Source organism: Dendrobates tinctorius, unplaced genomic scaffold, assembly GCF_039654945.1.
Source record: "Dendrobates tinctorius isolate UK_male_01 unplaced genomic scaffold, ASM3965494v1 ptg000362l, whole genome shotgun sequence".
NCBI classification, from domain to species: domain Eukaryota; kingdom Metazoa; phylum Chordata; class Amphibia; order Anura; family Dendrobatidae; genus Dendrobates; species Dendrobates tinctorius.
In genome coordinates, this window is record NW_027362028.1 from 394945 (window position 1) to 413408 (window position 18464).

General features: G+C 50.1%; 1 protein-coding gene across 3 annotated transcripts in view; it reads right to left on the reverse strand.

Annotated features, from left to right (window-relative positions):
* Window positions 1–18464, reverse strand: part of RICTOR (RPTOR independent companion of MTOR complex 2) — a 92266-nt gene that overhangs the window by 39490 nt on the left and 34312 nt on the right. For all 3 annotated transcript variants that reach the window (XM_073562643.1, XM_073562640.1, XM_073562642.1), the window contains exons 5-18: window positions 17740–17871; window positions 14130–14193; window positions 13379–13505; window positions 11916–12085; window positions 11355–11422; window positions 10591–10658; window positions 10028–10110; window positions 8759–8846; window positions 4630–4720; window positions 4279–4345; window positions 4118–4198; window positions 3594–3694; window positions 3315–3480; window positions 2997–3098 (exon numbers count right to left, since the gene is read on the reverse strand). In XM_073562643.1, the coding sequence (XP_073418744.1) occupies window positions 2997–3098; window positions 3315–3480; window positions 3594–3694; window positions 4118–4198; window positions 4279–4345; window positions 4630–4720; window positions 8759–8846; window positions 10028–10110; window positions 10591–10658; window positions 11355–11422; window positions 11916–12085; window positions 13379–13505; window positions 14130–14193; window positions 17740–17871 (1408 nt within the window). The remainder of the gene's footprint in view (window positions 1–2996; window positions 3099–3314; window positions 3481–3593; window positions 3695–4117; window positions 4199–4278; window positions 4346–4629; window positions 4721–8758; window positions 8847–10027; window positions 10111–10590; window positions 10659–11354; window positions 11423–11915; window positions 12086–13378; window positions 13506–14129; window positions 14194–17739; window positions 17872–18464) is intronic.

Genomic DNA, 18464 nt, shown 5'->3' on the forward strand with positions numbered 1-18464 from the left:
GACGCCTTAGTGGGGGTCTGCGAGGCTTGGACTGAGGGAGGAGTGAACTCGTGCCTCCGGTGGCGTCCTTAATAATCTGGTCCAATTGGGACCCAAAGAGGCGCACCCCCTGAAAAGGCAGGTTAGTGAGGGACTTTTTAGAAGACAAGTCCGCTTGCCATGCCTTTAGCCAAAGTGTACGTCGAATTGCAATAACGTTGCTTGACGCCTGAACTGCACAGGATGCAGCATCCAAGGAAGCGGAGAGAAGATAGTCCCCAGCATGGGAGATCTGATTGGCGAGATTGGCCAAATGCTCCGGTTGCGCCTTATCTAAGATGCCCTGCCGAAGGTCGTCTGCCCACGTGGCTATGGTCTTTGCTGTCCAGGATGAAGCAAAGATTGGACACACCGCCGCTGAAGCCGCTTCAAAGGCAGACTTCGCCAGGGATTCTATAATCCTGTCATTAGAATCCTTTAGGGACGCCACGCCTGAAAGCGGGAGAACCGTGTTATTGGATAGCCTGGACACGGGCGGATCGACCGAGGGAGAGGCCGACCAGTTGTCCGTGAGCTCCTTAGCAAATGGGTAGAGTATGCCGAGACGTTTTCCTCTTTGAAAGCGTCTGGTCGGATCCTCTCTTTCCTTGGTAAAAATTTTCCCAAACTGGGAATGGAAAGGAAAAACCCTGGAGGGAGTTTCTGCCCGTCTGAACGAAACCTCCTGATCTGAGGATTTCGCAGGGGAGTCAGCAATATCGAAGGTATGATGGATCGCAGCAATGAGGTCCTGCACTGTGACCTTCATGCTTGCATCCTGGTCTGAATCCAGCTCTAAAATCCCCTCAGATGACCTGTCCGAAAGCGCTTCCCCTGACTCGGGAGAGGAGGCCCGAGAGGGAGACTGGTGAGAAGGGCTATGCGGTGAGATGGGACTAGGAGAGGATTCCGGCTGGGAATCTTGCCTGGGTCTTTTGCGACTACCGCTGGCTGATTCAGATGGAACAATTTGGGACCTGCTTGGCCCTGCTGAAGAGTCCAGGGGCAACTTATCAAGAACGGCCACCAGGGACTGAGACACCCTGGTGAGGTCTGCCACTGATTGAGATAGCGAGGAGGCCCAGCCAGGCATGGGGGGCTCACTCTCACCTGGGGCCGCAGATGGCTCCTGGACGGCGTCAGGCTGAATTGGATTGCTGCAATCCAGGCAGAGGGGAGTGGACTGGCCTGAGGGAAGTTTGCGATTGCACGAAGAACATGCAAAGTACTTGACTAAAGTGCAGGGGGGGGCGGTAGAGCGGGTACGATCAGACTTAGACATAGTGAAAAGCTGAGGTAATGCCGGAAGGTTGGGGGACAGAGGGCGGAGAAGGGTCAGTCTGCAGTGCAGAGCTACTCACGGTCCGGTGTCCCCAGAAGCGATGCTCTGCGACCTGTCAGTGGATGCAGGTCAGAGCGAAATCCGGCCGACAGACCTCCTGAAAAAACCAGCTGGAGAAGATGCTGTCCAGTGAGGAGCTGGTGTCCGGCTAACAGGCTGGGAAAATGGCGCCGTCCTGAGAAAAAGCGCGCCTTAGAAGAGGAGGGAGGGCGGAGCACCTCGCAGGGTTAAAATTCACCGCCCTCTAGCCAATAGCAGGCTGGGCAGGTGAAGGACAGGCGGTGGGAGGGCCTGGGAAGAGCGGGAGAAGCCCGCTTAGAAGAAAGGGGCGGGGGGCGTGGCCGCGACGCAGCGGTAGGCCCGAACTGAAGCCGGGGCCTAAATTAGTTGCGGCGGCCGCCTGTCAGCAGGGGGTCGGCGCGGAGGTCCGAAAAAGTGGGACGCCGCAGTCGCAAGTCGCTCCCAATGGGAAAAAACCCCTGCTCCCTGTACCCAGAAAGGGGGGAGGGAAGGGGGGGGATGCCCAGCAACATTGAGCTGCCTATAGCCTTGTGGCGACTGCGAGCGACCGCAGCGCTTACCCCTGTGACCAATGAAGAGGTGACCGTCGGGAATGGGCAGCAGGTAAATAAATATGAAGCCGGGGCCTAATACTCACCCATCCACGATCCGTCACCTGTCTGAAGAAGTCTTGCGTCTCATCCATCCGACAGGCTCTGGTAGGCGAGTGGGAGGGAGACTGGCGACAAGGACCCCTGGAGTCGCTGGCACGTCTTGGTGTCGGCGTCCATCTGGCTGGTCCTGCCGCCGAGAACTGCAAGAATACGGGGTGGCAGTACACGCCGTACTTGCAGACTCCATGTGGGAGTACAGATGTGACTTTTCACTCTGTATCTCTCCGTAGAACCTGAAAAGGAACGACGCACGACGAGGTAGATATGGGTCTAATAAAAGACCCGTGTCCACCTCCTACTGACACTATTCTCTGCCGGTCGGTGGGGTGTACACTGCGGAGGAGGAGCTATCTTTTTTTGTGCATAGTGTCAGCCTCCTAGTGGCAGCAGCATACACTCAAGGTCTCTGTGTCCCCCAATAAGTCGAACGAGAAAGCTTAAGTCTTGCTTCCGCCGCCCACTCAGAGAAAGCCTGAGTCTTTCTCCCTCCTTCCAAACATATTCAAAGCCTGCAAATCTTGCTTCCTCCGCCTATTCAAAAATCATGTCTTTCTTCCTCCGTCAACTGAGAGAAAGCCTGCGAGTCCTGCTTCCTCCTCAGAGAAAGCCTGTGAGTCCTATTTCCTCCTCTCACTCAGAGAAAGCCTGTGAGTCCTGCTTCCCTGCTCACATCTTTTCTACATGTGTGTGTCCATCACTCCTTATCCACAGGGGGTTCAGATGACAGGAGTGTTAGTATGGAGGACCCGACAGAGTCTCTAACTGTGAAATTTAAGGCAATGTATGTGTGAGTCGTGTAAGTGTGACTCGTCGCACGTGTGAGTCGTGTAAATACATGTTTCATCATTGCATTAATGGATGTATATTACACGGCTACATCAGTCCTACGAGAAGAACTTTATGGTGGAGAAAGTCCCTACTGGGCATGCTATACGTGTAGTGACGGCGGGAGGTGAATGAACCTTGAGTATGGTCCCGATCAGATTCCAGTTCCACTCCAGGTTCTCCTTATGATTAAGGACCTGGGAATCCCGCAGATTCATCACCAAAGCATCTTCTGAATCCTACACAAGCACAAATAATATGTACGTTACAGGCAGTCCTAAATAGAAAAAAACAGACTGCTGTCCTATAAAGCAGCCTCCCAGCCACCGTAAGAGCAGCTTATGCCCTGTCCCTACTTGCACGAAAGAAGACGATAAAGAGAAAAGATGAGACGCCGAGGATACGTCGGCCCCGGGAAAGTCACTGACCCAATTCTAGGTGACTTGTGAACTCGCCTTGAGGATGAAGATATCCTTCTGGACTCGCATGTGCTGATCCCGCTTCTGGTGTGAAGCCGTGGCCTTCTGCACGGTGTGATCCAGGTACAGGCTGAATGGTTTCGGGCCTCGTTTCTTCATTTCATGGAATCTCTTCAGACAGTTGAGTGCTGCGCTGGCGCGGCTGCCGACGGAGAAGGTGCGTCCGGTTAGTGACGGGGTGAGTTCCCACAGTTTTGCAGACCATGCCTGCGGGATAACGCGTCACCCGTCGTGTGATAACAGAGTAATACTTACAGCCTTTTATCCTTGGAAATGTCAAACGATGCAGCCATGTTCATCAGGGTCGGTAAGCAGTGCAAGTGGTGGCTGTGGGAGTGGGGGAGGATTGTGTTTGCCTATGAAATAAAAAAGACAAAACGATAATGATCAATACCTTACACCCATGAACAAGTACTGTGGATTCAGATTCCACCTGGCTATTGAAATCTATGGAGAGAAAGGGAAAGAAGAGCAGAGCAAAAAAAGGTAGACAGATAAAAGGTGGTGGTGCGGATTGCAAGTCAGTAATTTTGTATCTCTCAGTGAGCTGGATTCACAGCTACACTGCTGGCTACCGCTTCAAGCACGCTGCTTTTTAGTCTGACTTTCCACCCTAGAGCTGAAGTTATACTGAATGATTTCCATAATCTATACATCACTCGGTTCAGCCCCTCCTGCTCTTTACGTTGTTGCCCTCAGATTAAACAGACCGCTCAATGTCAGGTCCTCTAAGCCATGCAGAACGCTGTGTGTTTGTTGCTGCAGAAGTGACAGCTTACCATGTGCAAGAGTTCACCAAGAATGATTGTTGCCCTGACGGAGACGTCGTCATCGCTGCTGGTGATCACTTCTATTAAGCCCTAAACAAAAAAGCACACGGCAATGTGATCTGCTGAACCGCTCGCCACACACACCTGCCATGTCCTGGTACGGCACTTACCTCCAGCAGACCGTTAGTGATGAAAGCGGACAGTACGAGTGCCAGATAGTTGTCGACCAGGTCCGCTCTGCAAAACAAATCTGCGGATCAGTATGGGGTATCGAGCTCTTTCAAACTTTATCGACCCCGAGAACGGGGCTCTAAAATGTTCCATTAGAATTGAGAAGTGGCCGAGTGTGGACGCCGTGGCTGTATTCAGTAGAGCACAGCACTTTGCTATCGCCGGCAGTCCTGTAGATGATGAGCCTAATGTGTTTTCTATTGCTCCTTTTCACATGGAGCGCACAACCTATTAATTTGAGACAAGCCCTTCAAGTAAGCTAGAAGGATGACTCTCCGCACAACGCTTACCTGGAACGTGCTCGATGTGGAAGAATAGTCTTCGCTTCTGCTGCTACAAATCCATCTGAAAGTCTCCAAGACTCCTGAGAGCGGCTCGGGTCTTAAAGACAAAAATAAACATTTCACTATCAAAAAATGACAACTATTAAAACAAAAGTGCATTGAAAAAAACTGAAGCAATTCTACAAATAGTCTTCGAGAGAAAAAAAAAAAATCCTTTAGTTTTGTGTATGCATCTAATATGCAAACCTGTGTATCTCCATTGCTACACAGAGTATGAACAACCCCCCGAAGTATTTTGATGCTGCAGACTTGTTGTTACTCACCTGTCCTGGCATCAAGCAGTATGGGCTGCTCAAGTCTCTTCTACTTTGCTTCGAGTTGCAGAGGCAGCCTGACATGCGCCATGTTATCAACCCCAGTCATTCAACCCAGAAACACCTACCACGTCCATAATTACTGCCAGAGTTCTCCCAAGCCCCGCTGGCCCTCTCCCAAGCCCAACCACCTCTGCTGGCGCTTTCTCAAGCCCTGTCCCCTCTGTCGGCGCTCTCCCATGCCCAGCCACATGTGCTGGCGTTCTCCCAAGCCCCGCCACGTCTGCTGGCACTTTCTCAAGCCCTGTCCCCTCTGCCGACGCTCTCCCAAGCCCCGCCACGTCTGCTGGCACTTTCTCAAGCCCTGTCCCCTCTGCCGGCGCTCTCCCAAGCTCAGTCACATCTGCTGGCGCTCTCCCAAGCCCCGCCACATCTGCTGGCACTTTCTCAAGCCCTGTCCCCTCTGCCGACGCTCTCCCAAGCCCCGCCACGTCTGCTGGCACTTTCTCAACCCCTGTCCCCTCTGCCGGCGCTCTCCCAAGCTCAGTCACATCTGCTGGCGCTCTCCCAAGCCCCGCCACATCTGCTGGCACTTTCTCAAGCCCTGTCCCCTCTGCTGGCGCTCTCCCAAGCCCCGCCACGTCTGCTGGCACTTTTTCAAGCCCTGTCCCCTATGCCGGCGCTCTCCCATGCCCAGCCACATGTGCTGGCATTCTCCCAAGCCCCGCCACGTCTGCTGGCACTTTCTCAAGCCCTGTCCCCTCTGCCGGCGCTCTCCCAAGCCCCGCCACCACGTCTGCTGGCGCTCTCTCAAGCCCTGTCCCCTCTGCCGGCGCTCTCTCAAGCTCAGTCACATCTGCTGGCGCTCTCCCAAGCCCCGCCACGTCTGCTGGCACTTTTTCAAGCCCTGTCCCCTATGCCGGCGCTCTCCCATGCCCAGCCACATGTGCTGGCACTTTCTCAAGCCCTGTCCCCTCTGCCGACGCTCTCCCAAGCCCCGCCACGTCTGCTGGCACTTTCTCAAGCCCTGTCCCCTCTGCCGGCGCTCTCCCAAGCCCCGCCACCACGTCTGCTGGCGCTCTCTCAAGCCCTGTCCCCTCTGCCGGCGCTCTCTCAAGCTCAGTCACATCTGCTGGCGCTCTCCCAAGCCCCGCCACGTCTGCTGGCACTTTTTCAAGCCCTGTCCCCTATGCCGGCGCTCTCCCATGCCCAGCCACATGTGCTGGCACTTTCTCAAGCCCTGTCCCCTCTGCCGACGCTCTCCCAAGCCCCGCCACGTCTGCTGGCACTTTCTCAACCCCTGTCCCCTATGCCGGCGCTCTCCCATGCCCAGCCACATGTGCTGGCACTTTCTCAAGCCCTGTCCCCTCTGCCGACGCTCTCCCAAGCCCCGCCACGTCTGCTGGCACTTTCTCAACCCCTGTCCCCTATGCCGGCGCTCTCCCATGCCCAGCCACATGTGCTGGCACTTTCTCAAGCCCTGTCCCCTCTGCCGACGCTCTCCCAAGCCCCGCCACGTCTGCTGGCACTTTTTCAAGCCCTGTCCCCTCTGCCGGCGCTCTCCCAAGCCCCGCCACATCTGCTGGCACTTTCTCAAGCCCTGTCCCCTCTGCTGGCGCTCTCCCAAGCCCCGCCACATCTGCTGGCACTTTTTCAAGCCCTGTCCCCTATGCCAGCGCTCTCCCATGCCCAGCCACATGTGCTGGCATTCTCCCAAGCCCCGCCACGTCTGCTGGCACTTTCTCAAGCCCTGTCCCCTCTGTCGGAGCTCTCCCAAGCCCCGCCACGTCTGCTGGCACTTTCTCAAGCCCTGTCCCCTCTGCCGACGCTCTCCCAAGCCCCGCCACGTCTGCTGGCACTTTCTCAAGCCCTGTCCCCTCTGCCGGCGCTCTCCCAAGCCCCGCCACCACGTCTGCTGGCGCCCTCTCAAGCCCTGTCCCCTCTGCCGGCGCTCTCTCAAGCTCAGTCACATCTGCTGGCTCTCTCCCAAGCCCCGCCACGTCTGCTGGCACTTTTTCAAGCCCTGTCCCCTATGCCGGCGCTCTCCCATGCCCAGCCACATGTGCTGGCATTCTCCCAAGCCCCACCACCTCTGCTGGCGCTTTCTCAAGCCCTGTCCCCTCTGTCGGCGCTCTCCCAAGCCCCGCCACATCTGCTGGCACTTTCTCAAGCCCTGTCCCCTCTGCCGACGCTCTCCCAAGCCCCGCCACGTCTGCTGGCACTTTCTCAACCCCTGTCCCCTCTGCCGGCGCTCTCCCAAGCTCAGTCACATCTGCTGGCGCTCTCCCAAGCCCCGCCACATCTGCTGGCACTTTCTCAAGCCCTGTCCCCTCTGCTGGCGCTCTCCCAAGCCCCGCCACGTCTGCTGGCACTTTTTCAAGCCCTGTCCCCTATGCCGGCGCTCTCCCATGCCCAGCCACATGTGCTAGCATTCTCCCAAGCCCCGCCACGTCTGCTGGCACTTTCTCAAGCCCTGTCCCCTCTGTCGGCGCTCTCCCAAGCCCCGCCACGTCTGCTGGCACTTTCTCAAGCCCTGTCCCCTCTGCCGGCGCTCTCCCAAGCCCCGCCACCACGTCTGCTGGCGCTCTCTCAAGCCCTGTCCCCTCTGTCGGCGCTCTCTCAAGCTCAGTCACATCTGCTGGCGCTCTCCCAAGCCCCGGAACGTCTGCTGGCACTTTTTCAAGCCCTGTCCCCTATGCCGGCGCTCTCCCATGCCCAGCCACATGTGCTGGCATTCTCCCAAGCCCCGCCACGTCTGCTGGCACTTTCTCAAGCCCTGTCCCCTCTGTCGGCGCTCTCCCATGCCCAGTCACATCTGCTGGCGTTCTCCCAAGCCCCGCCACGTCTGCTGGCACTTTCTCAAGCCCTGTCCCCTCTGCCGACGCTCTCCCAAGCCCCGCCACGTCTGCTGGCACTTTCTCAAGCCCTGTCCCCTCTGCCGGCGCTCTCCCAAGCCCCGCCACCACGTCTGCTGGCGCTCTCTTAAGCCCTGTCCCCTCTGCCGGCGCGCTCTCAAGCTCAGTCACATCTGCTGGCGCTCTCCCAAGCCCCGCCACGTCTGCTGGCACTTTCTCAAGCCCTGTCCCCTCTGCTGGCGCTCTCCCAAGCCCCGCCGCCACGTCTGCTGGCACTTTCTCAAGCCCTGTCCCCTCTGCCGGCGCTCTCCCAAGCCCCGCCACATCTGCTGGTACTTTCTCAAGCCCTGTCCCCCTGCCAGCACTTTCACAAGCCCCGCTACCCCGGCCAGCTCTCACCCAAGATGTGCCACCCTGGCCGGCCATGTACAAAGCTCTGCTTCCCTGGCCACCACCGTACCTTGCTTTGCCAATTGGCAAAAGCTTTGTTAGCTCGGATATGACAGACAGGCATCGTCTCCACAACCCGTTACTTCATCCACGCCACCTCTCTCCGACCCAACTATTGTTTGCTCACCCGAACCCAAAGCTTTGAGGAGTCACCGCGCCATGTTTGTGTCATATACATGAGAGTCTGAACTGTCCACCCTTCGTGCATGGCGGCGTGCTGATCCTTCAAATGTGGTCAAAGAAAGATCGAACATGTTGACTTTTTATGCCTGATCCTCTGCTCTCATAGGAGCAGAGGGTGAACACAAGCCTCCATGTGTATAGGAAGGTCGGGGTGTAATCGCTGTCAGCGGGGCAGGCATAGGACCTGACAGCTACCGTGGTTATGCTGACCTCTTCCTTGTCTCAGCGCTAATCTACAGAAGGTTGGCTTTGTGTTCTGTAGTCATAGAATTACACAGGAGGTGCGTACAAAAAACGGCCGACAGGCATCATGGGAAATAATTCTCCACTTACCGACACTCAGGAGAGCCTCTATAAAGTCCTTGGTCACCACCGGAAGAGGGAAGCGAAAAATTTCATACAGTACCTCGAGAAGACCTCGCTAGGCGAAACAATGGGAGAGAGAAAAGACAAGTCAATGGCCACTCGCCAAGGGGGCGTGACGGGAGTCGGCGAGAATGAATGAGGGCATTCAATGCCAATGAAACCAACACATAATTATCTGTATTTCCACAACATTCATCAAGGGAACAAAGACAAAAGTCAGGGATAAAAAAAAAAAAGTGTAATTTAAAAAAAAGGAAAAAATATATAAAAAAAATAATCACTAAAAACAACATGAAACTGTGTATCACAAAGTCTGGTATCGCCGTGATCGTACCGACCGGCTCTGTGGGAATAGCCAAGCGTGGCTGATCGGTTGGGGTCTCCAGACACGGACCTCCTCAGATCAACGCTACTTCTAAAACTTTAGCTACTCTTTAAAGGGGCCGTTATCGTCTTTTCTTCAGAGTGCAACGATCCTGGCCCCACCAGACTGATGCATCTGCAGAGGGACGGTGGTCTCCTGAAGACTGACAGGTTCAGCCAGGCACCTCGCTCCCGCAGCTAAGCGACAAGTTGAACCATATAGAACTCCATTTCTTGTGAAGGGGACACGAAGATAATTCGTAGCAAGAAGTAAACTCCAAAGTTCCATGTTCTCCCAGGTATTAGGCAGTTTTACTCATTTAAGGGCTTGGGACAATTGCTTTAGAGGGGTATACCCATCTCCAGGAACCTATCCCCAACATGTAGTAGGTATAATATTAACAATATTAGCAAACACCTCCTAATGAAAATCTAGTATAGTTCTTCTGATTCGCTATGTCGCTTACCCCATGTGCTGGGGCATTGCAGTAGCTTAGGTATCCACGGTTATGACTACTAGCAATTGTCACTATATGATTGGTCGTAACTATGGATACCTAAGCTACTCTAATGCCCTGAACATAGTAAGTGACATAGCGAATCAGAAGAACTATACTACATTTCTAACTGGAGGTATTTGCTTATATTATTATGATTACACCTACTACATATTAGGATAGGATCTTGAGATGGGAATACCCCTTTAAGTCTCGAACCTTTACTTAGACTAACAAAGTAGATGTATTTTGGGTATAATTATAAAATATCGTAGTGCACAAAAAATGTAAAAAAAAAAAAAATAAAATCACTCTACAGCATTTTTTTTAGCGTCTGTTTACTTTGGTTCCAATCAAGCTTTTGGCTGCCACTTACCCGTATTTCCATGTTTGGTATACAAAGGACCCCAATCAGGGACTGGATGCCGGAGTTCCCAGGCTTACACAGGCTAATGATACCTACAGAGGGATACATGTCACATTGTGTCAGGAGTAGTCATCTCACTAGTGCCCCCTATAGCTGGCGATACTGTGATCTAGAACAACTCGTGTCGGTGCGAAATTGACAAGTCTGGTGCAATACCCAGCGAGGTCCCTACTTCATTCACAGTCTATAGTGTCCTCCCCTACTGCACCGCAACCCGAGATACTAGGCAGACCCTCATCTCATTGGTCAAAGTTGAATTACAGGAGGACCCGTCCTGTCCTGTAATATGCACACACAACCCATTGATATGAACTGTGTAATACCTTAGTTCCCCTCTGGGGTCGCTGTAGGCAAACTGAACACTTGTTAGGTTTCCTCCCAGATCAAAGCTGATCGCTGGAGGTTTCTGAATGCACAGCATTAACTGTGTGTATATGTGTTTTTGTATGTCTCTACAACCAGTTACGCAGTAGAGCAGCAAGATTTTGCACATTCTAATGTCCGGCACCAACCTGCCCACGATCGAAACGCCGAGACAATCCCGAGTTTGCTCGCCTGGAATCTGGCTTCCCGGTCTTCCCTGCAAGAAGAAAGCTACAGGTTAAGCCTGCCCTGCAACAAAACGTCACGTGTGTGAGATGTGCGAGACGCCAGTGTGCCACGTTCCTCATGCCGGGGTCAATGACGGTCCTTCTCGCTGTACGTTCAGCTCACTGGGGACAATCAAGCGAACTTACTCCAAGCCATGGAAACCCCTAACCATTATATATGGAAACTTAAAACATTTTAAAATATATTTTTTCACCAAAATATCTACGTTTTAGCAGCAGTACAAAAGAGAGTTTTATTAGGGTGCACTGGCGTGCGCCAAGACGGTGGAATTAGAGGTGAAGATCCCGCGTCTCTCGGCAATAAGGGTTCACAAGTCGCTCCACTTTGCTCTTGATGGCGGTGTAGAGGGATTCCAGGTGCACGGATCTGGTTGCACATCAGCTTCACGGACCGCCTGGCATAGGCAGCAATTCATCCATCTTGAGACTTTGTAATAGTCTCAGGAAGGTGCATTGTAGATGGAGTGAATAAAAGTGTCTGAGTTTCAGACGTGGGACAGATCCAATTGTGCCTCTCAGGAAATGTAGTCTAGAGGCACAAATGAGAGGCGCCAGGATGGAAACAATAACAAGGCCTGGCAGTCTGGGGCCGATGGATGGCCTGGAGAACAGCGACTTTCCTGCCCCCCCCCGAGTCAGGAGGTCGCAGTGGCCTAAAAACTTACTTTAGCTGCCCTTCAGCTGTGTCTGGATTATGCCTGTAGTGAAAATCCGTGTACGGCGCCAAAATTTGCTATAAAAGAGGAGAGATGCAGGTATAAGACAGCGATAGAGACCTTAACCTCAGGTAAAACAGACAAGATCAGCACGGCCCCTCTTCAAGGGTTCAATTCCCAACCTCACAGCTGGATAATATCAGATAGTACATGTAAAATCAAACATTTTTACAATTTACATCTCATTAAAACTTGCATCGTCCTTGAGATAAACAATTATGTTTACAGCTCGTTGCCTAGGAGACCGACCACCGCTGATGTAATAAGCACTGCACTGAATCTGGCCAGGATTCAGAGGTAACAGAACACTCCAGCAATCCTGGACAGCTTCAGAACAGTTTACAAGCTCAACAGAAAAGAGCTGGTCAGCGCTGAGCGCACTCTGCTGTCTGGAAGCGGTGGTCGATTTCCTAGGCAACGAGCTGTTAAGATTAGAACAATCCTTTAGTTTCCGGCATCGTCCGATTTATTTATCCTCATTCCCCATCTCAGACTTAACGAGTCCTGTACCTCTAATTCAACGTCGGCCCGCACATACTGCCGTGTCTTTGGATGATTGAGAAGGTGCAGGATTGTGGTGATCAGAGCTTCATTTATTCGACTAAGCTGGCAGTCAATCACATTTTTGAGGATAGTACTGAGACCGCCTCTGAGCGCCACAACTTCTGGGTTTTGAAGAGCTGCATTGATGGGGAGAAAAATAGAAGGAAAAAAAGCACAAAATAAGCAAAGACATAAAGAAAGACACTAGAAGACAGAATGTTACAGATTGAGTCTGCAGCCACCACTAGGAGGAGCTCCCTGTATACAAAGAAACATGATAAGATCCTGTCTGCAGCCACCACTAGGGGGAGCTCCCTGTATACAGAGATTCATGATAAGATCCTGTCTACAGCCACCACTAGGGGGAGCTCCCTGTATACAGAAATACATGATAAGATCCTGTTTGCAGCCACAACCAGGGGGAGCTCCCTGTATACAGAGAAACATAATAAGATCCTGTCTGCAGCCACCACTAGAGGGAGCTCCCTGTATACAGAGATACATGATAAGATCCTGTCTGCAGTCACCACTAGGGGGAGCTCCCTGTATACAGATACATGATAAGATCCTGTCTGCAGCCACCACTAGGGGGAGCTCCCTGTATACAGAGATACATGATAAGATCCTGTCTGCAGCCACCACTAGAGGGGAGCTCCCTGTATTCAGATACATGATAAGATCCTGTCTGCAGCCACCACTAGGGGGAGCTCCTTGTATACAGAGATACATGATAAGATCCTGTCTGCAGCCACCACTAGGGGGAGCTCCCTGTATACAGAGATACATGATAAGATTCTGTCTGCAGCCACCACTAGAGGGAGCTCCCTGTATACAGAGATACATGATAAGATTCTGTCTGCAGCCACCACTAGAGGGAGATCCCTGTATACAGAGATACATGATAAGATTCTGTATGCAGTCACCACTAGGGGGAGCTCCCTGTATACACAGATACATGATAAGATCCTGTCTGCAGTCACCACTAGGAGGAACTCCCTGTATACAGAGATACATGATAAGATCCTGTCTGCAGCCGCCACTAGGGGGAGCTCCCTGTATACAGAGATACATGGTAAGATCCTGTCTGCAGCCACCACTAGGGGGAGCTCCCTGTATACAGAGATACATGATAAGATCCTGTCTGCAGCCACCACTAGGGGGAGCTCCCTGTATACAGAGATACATGGTAAGATCCTGTCTGCAGCCACCACAAGGGGGAGCTCCCAGTATACAGAGATACATGATAAGATCCTGTCTGCAGCCACCACTAGGGGGAGCTCCCTGTATACAGAGATACATGATAAGATCCTGTCTGCAGTCACCACTAGGGGGAGCTCCCTGTATACAGAGATACATGATAAGATCCTGTCTGCAGCCACCACTAGAGGGAGCTCCCTGTATACAGAGATACATGATGAGATACAAATTACCTAGTTCACATATAATGGCGATGCACGCCCGCACCATCCTGTCCCGCTCCTGGAGGCCGTCATTTCCAACCGCTATTAAAGAATTAGTTAAAGAACTAGGGAATAAGGAAGCATTCACAGTTATCATCTGGAATAAAAGACACACAAGAAATATTATTGTAACCGCATTTCCCATAAAATCAAAAGCATTGCACATAATACGTCATCTCCATGGTTACAGACTACAAACCCTCTGTAGTCAACTCCCGCAGTTGTCTTATTACTTTCCATTTGTCCCCTCTATGATCAAAAGACTGTGGTCCAGTGGTCACCACCAACTAGAGCCCAGCAAACTTTCTCCTGGTTGCTGGCATTTTTGGTGCCACATCTATTTGGTGGCCCCTCCCTTTTTCTAGCCCGTGAGTCATGAGTAGCTGCGTACACAAAACAGCAGGGGGTACTTTATTTTCAAACAAGAACGTTGCTTGAAAATAATTGTACTTTTTTCTTTCCCCCGCCAGATCTCCTAACGTCAGTTGTGGAAATATTTCACCCGCTACAGGGATGATAAAAATAAACAAACAAAAAAACATTCTGTCCTTCTGTGCGGCGACTTCCCATCACGTGATGCCCCCAATCACAAGGATTTCACTGGGAGAGGTCATACGGCAGGAAGTGAATGCACAGATTATTGGAAAGAGGTCAGCAGACGACATCATGTGTCTACTGCGGTAATGACAGCGTGGAGTCCGGGCTTAAGTTCTTAACTTACCTTTCTGACAAGCCGCAGCGCCTGCGTCCTTTCGACTTCATTACTTTGCTGAATGTCTATGCACCTGAAAAAAAATCCCAAATTTCTGATTAATCACAGATTGAGGACAAACCCTGCACTAAAAGTACAGCAAATAGAAAATAGAGAGTTGTAAGGCACAACCACAATCCCTTTGCGTCTCCTGACTCTCTGCCATTTATGTTCTGTTGGTAGTTCTGGTATTGTATTCATGTACTGATGATGGTTCTGGTGCTGTATTCCTGTACTGATGGTGGTTCTGGTGCTGTATTCCTGTACTGATGGTGGTTCTGGTGCTGTATTCCTGTACTGATGGTGGTTCTGGTGCTGTATTCCTGTACTGATGGTGGTTCTGGTGCTGTTTTCCTGTACTGATGTTCTGGTGCTGTATTCCTGTACTGATGGTGGTTCTGGTGCTGTATTCATGTACTGATGGTGGTTCTGGTGCTGTATTCATGTACTGATGATGGTTCTGGTGCTGTATTCATGTACTGATGATGGTTCTGGTGCTGTGTTCCTGTACTGATGGTGGTTCTGGCGCTGTATTCATGTACTGATGATGGTTCTGGTGCTGTGTTCCTGTACTGATGGTGGTTCTGGTGCTGTATTCATGTACTGATGATGGTTCTGGTGCTGTATTCATGTACTGATGATGGTTCTGGTGCTGTATTCATGTACTGATGCCAGTTCTGGTGCTGTATTCATGTAATGATGATGGTTCTGGTGCTGTATTCATGTAATGATGGTGGTTCTGGTGCTGTATTCATGTACTGATGATGGTTCTGGTGCTGTATTCATGTACTGATGGCGGTTCTGGTGCTGTATTCATGTAATGATGATGGTTCTGGTGCTGTATTCATGTAATGATGATGGTTCTGGTGCTGTATTCATGTAATGATGATGGTTCTGGTGCTGTATTCATGTACCGATGGTGGTTCTGGTGCTGTATTCATGTACTGATGATGGTTCAGGTGCTGCATTCATGTACTGATGGTGGTTCTGGTGCTGTATGCATGTACTGATGGCAGTTCTGATGCTGTATTCATGTACTGATGATGGTTCTGGTGCTGTATTCCTGTACTGATGGCGGTTCTGATGCTGTATTCATGTACTGATGGTGGTTCTGGTGCTGTATTCATGTACTGATGGTGGTTCTGGTGCTGTATTCATGTACTGATGATGGTTCTGGTGCTGTATTCCTGTACTGATGGCGGTTCTGGTGCTGTATTCTGTACAGATGGCGGTTCTGATGCTGTATTCCTGTACTGATGGCGGTTCTGATGCTGTATTCATGTACTGATGGTTCTGGTGCTGTATTCATGTACTGATGATGGTTCTGGTGCTGTATTACTGTACTGATTATGGTTCTGGTGCTGTATTCCTGTACTGATGGTGGTTCTGGTGCTGTATTCATGTACTGAAAGCTTGCAGCACCATATATGGCTATGAGGGCTGTAAGGTTGGGTCAGGAGAGCCATGGACAGTCCGGACATTGCTACCTGTATCCGGACTGTAAAATTCTGCAGACCGGACCTGGCCGTACGGTGGAATATCCAAACCATCTATAACTGCTTACTATTAAAGAGAATCTGACAGCAGGTTTTTGCTTTGCAATCTGACTGCAGCATGAGGTAGGGACAGAGACCCTTATTCCAGTGATGTATCACTTAGTTTCCTGGGTGCAGCAGTTCTGATGCAGTAACAGTTTTCTCTGCTGAGGATCTAGCAAAGCTCCTAATGCTGAGCTGTGTATAACCCCGCCAACACCTATGATTGGCAGCTTTCTGTGTACACTATACCGTGACACAAGAAGCTGCTAATCAGTGATGGGGTCGGGGTTGGACCAGGTAGCACAAGACATTTAGTTCTGTAGTGATAATCTCCTGCTGATAACACACTGATTGAATTTAAACTGCAAAACATGGCCTAGTAAGTGATAAATCGCAGGAATTAGGGTCTCTGCCCTTTCATCTTGCTGGTCTCAGATTACATAGGAAGTGGCTTGCAATGATAGGTATGGATGGTGATCGTTTTCCCATTTTTTCCACCTCCCGTCCCCTCTCTTCCTAGGTCTTCCCTTGTACAGTACTTCAGCATTTCTTAATTCTGCACTGGTGGATATAGTTTTTCTCTCTGAGCTTGCACGTCCATGAATTTTCTTCATTAATAAGGTTTCCAGAGCACAAAAAATAAAATCTGGATGTCCCTGTTTTTGGCTTCTATGCTCCCCTGTGACCTTTATTTTTTAGCTTTCCTTCAGCCATCCTTATGGCTTGTTATTGTGTACATCCTGCTGTCTCTCATTTGTTCTTGGTAGGCAGATTTGTATCTGTGCCACATCTCTCACACTAACATCTATAAAGCACCATCCTGAGACTTTCATAAAGTCACAAGAGGCATAAATTACTGACTACGCCAATTCTGGCTCCCCTGCCATCCCTAACGTTAAAGGGGGTGACATTGGCAATGCACAGACACTGTGTACTGTAGGGGGGCAATGTGTTATGCTATATTCATTTATTATAAGGTAATCTAGCACTCAGCAAGGACCCAATCCCCTTGGGCCAAAGCCATAAGCCTGCAACGTCCACACCCTACCTGTGCAAATCCCCAGTCACTGTAAACTTGCAGAGGATCACTGGCCACACCCATAGTAAGATCACTGGCCACACCCATAGTGAGATCACTAGCCACACCCCTAATGACATCACCATTCAGCCCTCCCTGAAAACCTGGATATCGCTGTGCTTTGAACGGACTGTAGAAGAAAGTCAGGAGTGGAGCATAACCACATGTGGCAGCTCAGGAACTCAGCCGAATGTTAAAACCAAGTAAATCATGAATTTTCTTAATTTTTCATAGTCTTTAAAATGGTTTAATAATCTGTGTTGCTTGGAAAAAAAAACTTCAGGGTTTTCCCATTCCCCTCTTTATGCCCCCTCTGACTTATTCCCCTCTTTATGTCCCCTCTGACTTTAAGGGTGAGTGCACACAGTGCGTATTCAGCTGCGGATTTTTCAGCGTGGATTTGCAGGTAAAACCGCAGGTAAAATGACCTGCAGTTTACCCCTGCATTTTAACACCTGTACAATGGACCTTTTGTCAAACCGCTGCGGAATCCGCAGAAAGAATTGACATGCTGCGGATTTAAAACTGCGGAAAAATCTGCAGCATGTGCACTGCGGTTTTTAAAATCCATAGGTTGACATTGTACTGTACCTTGCTTGCGGATCTACGGCGGATCCGCAGAGGCCAATCCGCTGCGGATCCGCAGCAAAATCCGCACCGTGTGCACACACCCTAAAAACTGACAACAATAATAATAATAATAATAATAATAATAATAAAAAATAATAAACTAATAATACATTATTAATAATAAACTAATACATTATTATTAATGATAATAATAATAATAATAATAATAATAATAATAATAATAAAAAAGACGACAAATGAGAGCAATTACCTGGCTGTTAATTAACCTACTTACTAAATATATTAATAATAATAAATAATATATTAATAAATTAATAATAAATATATTAATAAAATAATAATAATAAAAAAGAAGACAAATGAAAGCACTTACCTGGCTATTAAGTAATCTACTTTTAACTTTAGCACCTTCTGTAAAATACTGGCGTCTCGGATGAGATAGCGGAGAGCCCGCAGTCCCGCCGCTCGCACTTCTTTTGCTTCGTTTAACAAGGCTAACCGCAAACTTTAGGTGTAAACACAAGAAAATGCAGATTTCCATTAGATAAAGACATGGAAATGATCATCTATTAAACATAGGCGTCATTCACACCCCACTCTGTGCAAAATTGGACTTCTCAACATAAGCCTGGTCAAAAAAAAAAAAAAAAAAATTAGGAATACATGGAAGCTTTCTTTAGAAACAGCGCCACTTTACCCCATGGGTCATGTCTGGTATTGCACTGGTATTCACCTGAAAAGGAGTGCCATGCAATACTAGATGCTGGACAAAAGGGGGGGGGGGCTGTTTTAGGGTGAAATGAACCACGTTTTCTTAAACTTCTAACACTGCAGGACACAGTTATCCTATGGATATAAAACCATGAAAATGATCCATAATCTGATATTTAAGGTGTTATCCACTACCTTTTTCTTTTAATAAGTATTCCCCTTTCTAAAATAACAACAACAGATACTCACATCCTACACAGGCGCTGGGTCTCCCGGGGCTCACATGACATTATGCCGCGCCAGCCCTGCAGCCAGTCAGTGAGCGCTATTTGCAGCACACTCACGTCCCTCAGACAAGCGGAAGTAGCGAGAGTGAATCAGTTCAAT